Source organism: Sinocyclocheilus anshuiensis, unplaced genomic scaffold, assembly GCF_001515605.1.
Source record: "Sinocyclocheilus anshuiensis isolate Anshui unplaced genomic scaffold, SAMN03320099.WGS_v1.1 scaffold801, whole genome shotgun sequence".
In the NCBI taxonomy this organism is placed as follows: Eukaryota; Metazoa; Chordata; class Actinopteri; order Cypriniformes; family Cyprinidae; genus Sinocyclocheilus; species Sinocyclocheilus anshuiensis.
In genome coordinates, this window is record NW_015536541.1 from 1238698 (window position 1) to 1249220 (window position 10523).

A 10523-nucleotide genomic window follows, 5' to 3' on the forward strand; every position below is an offset into this window, starting at 1 on the left:
TTTATTATTATTTAAACAAAATAGTATAGCATTTTCATAGCCGTAACATAAAAATAATTATCGTCAGAATTCTAATATTAATGCACTGATGCATGTTTCGCAGTTTAAAGGCCTTTCAAAGTGTTTTAAGTGTTATAGTGCCACTTGTTGAGTATCTAGATTGGATTTAGTTATATACAGAACTGGTTACAATGCACTTCTCTGTCGTGTAATATTGCATAGTGACAGAACTGAGCTCAACTGTGTAACACCTCCTACTGTTATATGTGTTATAGAAGTCATGTCCATGGTTACGTATTTAGAGAAGTGACAAAAGAGGCACACATATCCCTCAGTGGTCAGATGGCTGGTGGGACGGGCGGTGCCTGCAGCAGGTGGCGATGGCGGCAGTCCCTTTATCTCCTCCAGATGTATGAACTATACAGGTGTTTCCCAAAGCAAATGCCCCACGAACACCAGAACCACGCGACAGACCCTGACAGCCTGTCAGTGTCCACGAGTCCTCACATGAAACCTCCACCTGAAAGAAATGATGCAGGTTAGTGCTGCTCAGTGATCAGATACACCAAATCAAGTTTAAACTGCAACTGTTATAAATGTTAAAAGCTGTGCATTAGTTTTTATTTTTGAGTCAATGGAAATTTCTTGTGAGAGTAAGTCACCTGCTCACTGAGACCCGTGTGGTCGTGTTCTTTCAGCCGGCATTCCAGAGAGGATGTGTGGCAGCAGGATGCGTATGACATTTCACCCCTTTTAGCAGGACATGCCCTGCGGCTGCCATGTAGAGGTAGATCAGAGTCTGATACATCTCCAGATGGAGAGGAAGAACTGCAGCCTGCAGGAAAAGATGACAGTTGTGTACATAAATGTTCACTTAAGTTGTCATGAAGTTAAGCATAGAGAACTCAATTCAAATTCATTTCCAGCTGCAGTGACAACAGAAACTTCACTCATTAAGTGAATTAAAGGAGTAGTTCACCCAAAAATGAAAATTTACTCACCCTCAGGCCATCTAAGATTTAGATGAGTTTGTTTCTTCCAACTGGAGAAATTTAGCATTACATCAATTGGTCACCAATGGATCCTCTGCAGTGAATGGGTGCCGTCAGAATGAGAGTCCAAACAGCTGATAAAAACCACAATAATCCCACAAGTAATCCACACGACTCCAGTCCATCAATTAGCGTATTGTGAAGCGGAATTGTAAGAAACAAATACGTCACACGTCTCTCTATTGATAATAATGCTCCAGTGAAAAGTCGTCTCGTCTGAATCAGGAGAGAAATATGTTGCGAAAACAGTCCAAAACAGATGGACCTCTTCACTGAATGAAGCATTATTACACGTTATAGACTTGTAGGTTATTTTGGCCAGAAGTGATGGTTTAAAGTTAAAACGTCCTAATGATAGATTTGTCTCTTAAAAATATACAGCTTTTCGCTTCACGAGATGTTAATTGATGGACTGGAGTGGTGTGGATTACTTGTGGTTTATTCTGATGTTTTTATCAGCTGTTTGGACTCTCATTCTGACGGCACCCATTCACTGCAGAGGATCCATTGCTGAGCAAATTATGTAATGCTAAATTTCTCCAAATCCGTTTGGATGAAGAAACAAACTCATCTACATCTACAACCTCTAGCCTGAGGTTGAGTACACTGTAATTTTTGTGTGAACTATTTCAAAATAAAAGCTCAATAAAAAGCTCACAAGAAATAAAAAGGTATTAAAATGTCCAAATAAAATTATTTTATTAATATTATGAGCCATATATTTTTTTTATTAGTAACAGATTTTTTTTTATAAAATAACTTTTTTAGATACATTTTCATATTATTGTCTGGTAATTGACCAAAAGCCAACAGACTTTAGCTTCCACTGAACCCAGAACATTCCATTAATTAATGATAATTTCCTAAGTTTATGAAAAACGCTGCAGTGTGAAACCATCTGTCACCTGTCAGCTGGTGGTCTGGAGGACATTCTGCACCCTCGCCTCTCTTGGGACTCTCTAACATCTGGCACTGAGCTTTATGGCCTGTGCAGCAGCGCGCTACAGCGGACACACCATGCCCTCCATTCCCATTGACAGCAACACACTCTTTCTGCCCATCTCTCTCCTGTCAGAAAGGAAATTACTTTGGTAAGCAAAAACTTCATTTACATTAGGTTGACAATTAAAACATATTTTTTGAGCAATCAAAACAAACTTTCTCTGCTACTCACCTCCACTCTTTCTCCAGCTCTTGCTCCATTTTGTGAGAAACTGGAGCAGCTCAGCATCTCTTCACCGTGGCGACAGCGGGCTGTAGTTGTGGCCAAACCTTTAACAGCTGACCTCTCAGACCAAACGGATCTACAGAGCAGATCCTCTCCTGTAAGAAAACACACATGCAGAGTTAAAATTACCTTACTGCTTACCAATATGTTTTGGACATTGTTAATACGGTTTAAAGTTTACCTGCAAAAATAACCAACTAAACTAGCTTGTGCCAGTAACAGACTACCTAAAACCATTTAAGACTATTTTGGAAGTTAAACCATTCCAGGGAAGAATAAAATGCTATTCATCATACAATTGTATGTACAGTATGTTATAATTAAAGTCACTAATAAATACACAATTAGTATGCAAATAGTAAAGTAAAACAATAAATATTATTCATATTAATAACAAATATTTATAAGATTATTATATTAAATTATAAACTGTTTTCTAAACAGTACTAAAGTTTAATATTATTAAATATTAATAAGGTTTATATTATCTATAAATTCATTGCAGTCTGCTAATTACTTTAAAATAAATTAATATTTTATTTAATATTACATATTATTGCATCTAAACCAACAACATGCCTGTTAGATCCTGTACCCACTAAATTACTGAAAGAGTTGTTACCTGTAGCAGAAGAACCAAGCGCTATATAAATAAAGGTGACTTGACTTGACTTGACATATTAGTTCTTTCTGGCCCACGAATCTGATTGGCTGATAAGAGTGCGATAACAGGGTGTGTTCACACTTGTAGTTTGGTTCTCTTGTTTGTTTGGTCCAGACCAAAAAAGAAAATGATACATTTGGTTCTGGACCACTGAGTGTTCACACTGGCATTTTTGACAGCGAACCTAAAGATACCGAACCTAAAGGCATAATGATACATTCACAACCTGATTGGTCGGGTTAAATGATGTATATTTAGCGATGGAACTCACCGAACACCCCAAACAAAAGCGGTGTTCGACTTAAAGCGGCAATGCACAGACCAAACGGTATGACATCAAAGTATCCATTCACAGATCGGTCTGCTCAGCGCCGCTTTAAGCCGAACACACCTAATGCCGACTGCTGGATTAAGCGCGCTCATTGCTGCATGTACTTATGATTTTATTTTCACCACCTGTGAACTCACGAAGAGCTCATAAAAGGCACTTTACCTCCTCGTTGCTCCACGTTTGCCCTCTGCTCATTTTGTTTTGGATACACCACTCGTTCCGCGTCATCAAATCATGTCGCATAGCGTCGCATATTGTCATTACTTCGTGATTTTGGTTAGTTTAGAAGTATTTGGTCCGTGTTGCGTTCATATTTAATTCGAACCACACCAGAGTTTGTTTGGAAGCGGACCGAGACCCATCCTTTTAGCGGTCTCGGTCCGCTTGTTTGGTGCGCACCAGGGTTCAGATGGCAGCGTTCACACTTACTTAAATGAACCGCACTAACAGAGCAATCGCACCAGGGTTCGTTTTAATCTAACCAAACAGAACTCCTGAACAGAGTGATAACAGAACTCCTTCAACCATTTCACCATTTGTATCCCTCCGCTTGCCGTATTTCTCACAGCGAGTGTCATGGCGGATGCCCAAATCCACTATAATTTTTAGTGTCACAGAATGTAGTTTTAAGAGTTTTTTTAGACGAGTATGTACTTGTTTAGACTTCAAATATGCAGTTTGTTAATAAAGATAATGTCTATTTGAAAATTTGCTTTAACGTTTTCGGAGATGTGAGCTCCAGGGTATCAGCGGCCATTCAGCGCTCATGAACCCGCCGAGAGCAGCCTCACCTCGGCCAGATCTTCTGGAATTTGCCGCTGGCTCTGATGTCTCTATAGTGGTTAAACATGAGATATATTTCGTTTTGCGTAATTCTAACGGCCAGTCTTTGGTCTCATTAATCTATTATTTGTTCCAGAGCAAATCGTTTTGGCTGAGGGCAAAGTCTCATCACGTTCCCTATCAAGTTTGGTCTCTCGACACTGCATAGCTTACGCTTGGGGGTTATCCTGTACAGGATTTGGGTCTTGATTGGTCGTCCCTCGAGCAACCAGCCAAGAACAGGTTGGACATGCGGTATCTGCAGTCGGGCCGCCAGGTTGCCGCCCCCAGAGACCCGCTCCCTTTTTCCCTGAGGTCCAAGAGGAGATCTCGTGATTTCCTGGTTCCCAAGAAGGACCGGGGTCTTCGCCCTATTCTGGATTTGAGACCACTGAACCGTGCACTAGCAAAGCGCTCGTTCAAGATGATAACAGTGAAACAGATCCTCGCGCACATTCAGCCCGGGGACTGGTTTATCTCGGTGGACTTAAGAGACGCCTATTTTCACATCCAAATAGCCCCTCGTCTCAGGCGCTTTCTGAGATTCGCGTTCGAGGACAGAGCTTATCAGTTCAAAGTTCTCCTGTTCTGGTTGGCGTTGACTCTGAGAACTTTTACGAAGTGTATAAATGCAGCGCTTTCCCCTCTCAGGCAGAGTGGAATTCGCATTCTGAATCTGAATTATCTGGACGACTGGCTCGTTATTGCTCAGTCGCGGGATACACTGGAAAACCACAGATGCCAGCTTCTAAAACATCTGAAGCATCTAGGACTGACGATCAATGTGCAGAAGAGCTAGCTTCGCCCCACGCAGACCATCACATTCTTGGGAATGGATTTGGACTCGCGATCAATGAGAGCGCGTCTCTCTCAAGAATGAATAGTCTTTGGTCAGCACTCTCACCTCGTTCAAACCGAGGGGAGTGGTGATTCTGAAATGCTTTCAGAGACTGTTAGGGCGTATGGCAGCAGCAGCTGTGTTATGTCAGCTCGGGTTTCTGCATATGAGACCACTTCAGCTATAGCTGAAATCCCGGATGCCAAGCAAAGCGTGGAAGAACGGTCAGTTGGTCTTGGTGACCCGCGGATGCATGCAGACACTAGCCCCCTGGTTCAACACGAAGATGTTCGACCAGGGGGTCTCGATGGGCAAAGTGGTCAGCAGAAAAATCGTCACTATGGACATTGACATATTGACGGGCTGGGGAGCCCTTTGCAACGGCAGACTGGCTTATGGCACTTGGACGAGTGCGCAAGCGAAGTGGCATATAAACTGCCTAGAACTGAAGGCAGTATTTTTAGTTTTGCAGTGCTTTCTTCCACTGATAAAGGATCGACATGTCCTGGTTCGGACAGACAATGCGACGGTGGTATCCTTTATCAACCATCTGGGAGGTATCCGTTCACGCTCACTTCAAAGTCTGGCGGTTCAGAGGAGAACACGCATTGCCGGCTGGAGGGGGATGCTCTCTCGAGTCGCTGGCTCAAGAAGCGCAAATATGCTTTTCACCCAGTGAAGTTTATACCCCTTGTGCTGCACAAAATCAGAGAGGAAAGGGAAACAATGCTTCTGGTCGCGCCTAAGTGGCCCAACCAGCCGTGGTTTCCGGAGTTGATGGAGCTTTTAACGGCTCCCTCGTGGCCGATTCCGTTGCGGAGAGATCTCTTATCTCAGGCAAAGGGCTCGGTGTGGCACCCCAGGCCTGAGCTATGGAACCTGCATGTTTGGCAGATCAGCACGGAGGACAGACGCTAATTGTATCTCAGCGAGTCTTGGATACAATTGCAGAAGCGAGAGCTCCATCTACCAGACGTCTGTATAGTCTGAAATGGAAAGTTTTCGCTTCATGGTGTAGGATGAGAGATGAAGACCCAGCCAGATGTGATGTGTCTGTCATTCTATTGTTTCTGCAGGACTGCTTGGATGCTGGATGCACGCCATCTACTCTAAAAGTGTATGTGGCTGCTATTTCGGCTTTTCATTTACCTATCAGTGATCGCTCGGTCGGTAGGCAACATCTGGTGACGGGTTTTTTAAGAGGAGCGCGGAGGTTGCGTCCCTTTCGCCCTAATATGGTACCAGTCTGGGACCTGTCCTTGGTGCTTAGTGCACTCTCTGAGCCACCCTTTGAGCCACTGCTTTTGGCAGAGTTAAAGGTGCTCTTGTTTAAGATGGCGTTCTTGCTCGCTTTGGCATGTGGTAAGAGGGTGGGCAATTTACATGCGCTGTCTACGAGCACTGCATGTATGGAGTTTGGTAAGGATGACTGTATGGTCAGACTGCAGCCTAGACGGGGGTATGTACCTAAAGTGCTTTCTACGTCGTTTAGAGCGCAGGTCATCATGCTACAGGCCTTTGCTCCTCAGAATTCAGAGCCAGCGACACACCCACTACAAAAATGGCTTCGTCGTGGGCCTGGGCAAAAGGAATGTCGATTCAGGATATTTGTCTGGCAGCAGGATGGTCTTCACAGGAAACCTTTGCCAGATTTTACAACCCGGAGATTCCGTCATTTGCACTGCTCCTTCTGTCTGTGCAGTGATGGATCTACAGCTTGGTATTGGTTGCTGCCTGCACCTGGCCACGCCCCCAGTCGATCAGGGTGGTTTCGACTAGGTCCGGTGGACCCAAGGCATGCCTATAATGGTATATTATAGTTAGCGACTCTCTACATGCATTCGCGAGGTTGTCGACCGCAGAAAGTGCGCTGTTTTTTTCGTATGTATCAAGTGGTATATGCTGCATATGTACATGGCTCCAGCAGCACTGCGGCCAGTCTGTGTAGTGTTATGCTTATATTACTGTGCTTAGTCCCACTCGGCTCAAGCTGGAGGGCATTTGTTTTCCCATGAGTACCCTATGGAGTAGTCAACGGGCTCGGCTCTATTGAAGTCTGGCTCATTAGACTCTTGTCACCAGGTGTGGGGAATACAACACAGCGGGATTATACGCGTCCCCAAACGTAAGCTACGCAGTGTCGAGAGACCGAACTTGATAGGGAACGTCTCTGGTTACGTACATAACCTCGGTTCCCTAAAAGGAGGGAATGAGACACTGCGCGCACTGCTGTGTTGTAATCCTCAGAGTCTAGTACCCGTTGACACCCCTGTTCTAAAGTAACGTTTTTGAATTGGTAACGGCGGCTTGAGCTCAGCTGTTGAACTGTCAAACTGAGATTTGAATCCGTGGCGGAAGGAAGTAGTTCTGCACAAAAGCGGGTTTTTAAAGACACTCCGTTGTTGTTTTTCTTATGTATTTACACTCGTGCCGTCGAACTGTTGTATAAATGCAATATCTCACGTCTACGAGTGTGATATTGTTCATTTATCTATATTGTAGTAGTATCTATATTATATTATATTATATTATAAATTCAGGGTTATTATTGTTAACTTGAAACCAAATAAACGTTGACTGAAATAAAATATTCAAAAAAAGTTGGCAAGTTGCTAGTTGGCAAGGCAACATTTCTCATTTTTGTATAGTTTAACATGAAGTACTAAAATAACTAAAACTAAATCAACTAAAACTAATGAATAAAAATTAATAAAAACCATGTAGACATTTAAAAAAAAACAACTAAAGTTTTAAGATTTTATTAAAAAATATTAACAATGGTGCTAAAATAAGATTTTTATTATATTATATTACATTATATTATTCAAAAATTACTGTAATCTGCTGATTCTAGTGTTGAATTAAAGATTGGTATTTTTATCAAATATTAATAAGGTGGTTATATTGCATTGTTATAAATTTATTGCTGATTACAGTATTAAAATCGTCATCACACTGTATTTTCAGTCCAGACTACTACTGACGTTGCTCATCAAGCCACAATGTTGAGTCATTTAAATTAATTCCTTGTGAAATCTGACCTATGAGTGTGGAGGTCGAGTCGGGCAGGGCGGCCACCATGTTGGGTGTAGTGAGACGGTGGTTCAGTGGCAGAGACTCTGGGTTAATGATCTGTCTCACTGAATGATGGAGGAGCTGCTGCAGAAGCTCAGCAGAGCTGGAGTTTGGACTCAGATTCAGGAGCACCGCTGCTATACCTGAAAAAACACAGACCACAGCTGTTGTATGGACAGAGTGATAAAATAAAATGTCATAGTTTTGGCATGTGTGTGCTAACCAGCAACATGTGCCGCTGCCTGTGATGTTCCGCTCTTGGTGGTGAAGCAGGTGGAGCAATCGCTGGAAGCACTGATGATGTCATCACCAGGTGCGAACACATCCACGCAGCGGCCCACATTGGTGCCTGTCGTCCCAGTGCTCAAGGGCTGGTCAGCAAAATTAACGGCCCCTACTGTTATCACCTGCAGCGGTGGACCAAATTATGTAAAAACGAATATATTGACAAGCAATTGCTTTTCTGAAGGATTCAATCCATTGTACCTCTGGCTCTGAGGCTGGTGAGTACAGACAAGCATCATCGTTGTAGTTACCAGCTGCAGCAATAAGCACTGTGTCAGATTCCACCATTTTCCTGCAGGCAGCGTTGAGTGTGCGACTGAATCCCCCTACAAATGGCAGCAGTACGATCACAGGTCTGATAGGCTGAGACATCAGAGATGACTGGATATACTCCAGACCTGCAACAGAGTTGGGTCAATTAATGCAAATTCTGCAGAGATATTCTGAAGGATAGTTCATATAAAATGTAAAATATGTCAGTACTATATGCCTTCTTTATTAGGTACACCTGTTCAATGCTTTTTAACGTAAATATCTAATCAGCCAATCAAATGGCAGCAACTCGATGCATTTAGGCATGTAGACATGGTCAAGATGATCTGCTAAAGTTCAATCCAAGCATCAATATGGGGAAGAAAGGTGATTTAAGTCTCTTTGAACATTGCATGGTTGTTGGTGCCAGACTGGCTGGTCTGAGTATTTCAGAAACTCTAAAGAATTTCAGAGAATGATCTAAAAAAGAGGAACCGAGATACACAGAAGAGCATCTCTGAACGCAGAACACCTTGAACCTTCAAGCAGATGGGCTATAGCAGCAGAAGACCACAGCAGGTGCCACTCCTGTCAACGAAGAACAGGAAACTGAGGCGACAATTCGCACAGGATCACCAAAATTGGACAGTAAAAGATTGGAAAAAGGTTGCCTGGTCTGATGAGTCCCAATTTCAGCTGCGACATTCGGATGGTAGGATCAGAATTTGGCGCAAACAACATGAAAGCATGGATCCATCCTGCCTTAAGGTGTATCAACAGTTCAGGCTGGTGGTGCTGGCGTAATGTGTGGGATATTTTTACACTTCGGGCCCCTTAGTACAAACTGCACTGTTTCAATGCCACAGCCTACCTGAGTATTATTGCTGACCATGTCCATCCCTTTATGACTACAGTGTACCCATCTTGTGACGGGTACCCATCATGGATGTGAATCTCACATGTGGATGTGAATCTGCTGCAGATTTGTTGACTGAAAGTATGAAATCTGAGATTCACATGTGGAAGTGAAATGTCAATATTAAGGCAGTTCTGAAGTACTAACAAGATGTACCTAATAAAGTGGCCAGTTTGTGTGTGTGTACATATACATACATACATATATATATGATCTACTTTATCTTCATTTTAAATATAAATTTTATATAAAAATATACATTTTTCTAAATTAATACAATAATTATATATTATATTAATAATTAATATATAGTTTAATACAATTTGTATGTATATTAAATAGTTATATACAATTATTTATGTTTTGGTTTACCTGCCAAAGCTCCTGACACGGTACCCTTGCCTTGGCAGTTTAACACTCGGACACTGTTTACACTGGCACCTCGAGCTACACCTGAGTCCCGTCCACTGACCACACCTGCTGTGTGTGTGCCATGACTGTCACACTGACTAGCCTGTGGGCAGAAGACCGCAGGGAGTGATGGACATATGCTTCTCATTAGCTATAAAAACTGTCCAGTTGTCATAAAACACTTTTTTTTTTACATTCAACTACCTGTCTGTGAACTCTGACCCCATCCTCCTCTGGCACACTGTTGAAGTCCGTCACCATCACCCTGTCCTCAATCTCACGATGAGTCACTTGAACGCTTGTGTCCAAAAGATACACTCCTACCTTTGCTCCATCATCTGAATAGACACAAGTATTACAGCTCAACAGGTCAAGTACTTTATTACCAGTAAAGAAAAGAAAAAACATTTACTGTGCAAAAGAAAAAGCTTCAGACCATAATTTAAAGGGGTGGTTAATTGCGATTTCACTTTTTTAACGTTAGTTAGTGTCTAATGTTGTTGTTTGAGCATAAACAATATCTGCAAAGTTACAAAGCTGAGAGTTCAATGCAAACAGAGATATCGTCTTTTAAAATTCTGGCAGTTGAATGCCTACAAAAACGGCTGGTAGGGACTACAACGAGCTTCTTCCCAGGTCCGTTACGTCA

The 10523-nt window shown here is 42.5% G+C and overlaps 1 protein-coding gene across 1 annotated transcript in view; it reads right to left on the reverse strand.

The window, feature by feature from the left end:
* Positions 1-10523, reverse strand: part of LOC107697372 (proprotein convertase subtilisin/kexin type 9-like) — a 13132-nt gene continuing 2609 nt past the window's right edge. The window contains exons 3-11 of the mRNA XM_016498148.1: positions 10079-10212; positions 9836-9977; positions 8497-8693; positions 8234-8417; positions 7977-8153; positions 2227-2375; positions 1958-2120; positions 663-835; positions 1-520 (exon numbers count right to left, since the gene is read on the reverse strand). Coding sequence (XP_016353634.1) covers positions 332-520; positions 663-835; positions 1958-2120; positions 2227-2375; positions 7977-8153; positions 8234-8417; positions 8497-8693; positions 9836-9977; positions 10079-10212 — 1508 coding nt within the window. The 3' untranslated portion in view covers positions 1-331. The remainder of the gene's footprint in view (positions 521-662; positions 836-1957; positions 2121-2226; positions 2376-7976; positions 8154-8233; positions 8418-8496; positions 8694-9835; positions 9978-10078; positions 10213-10523) is intronic.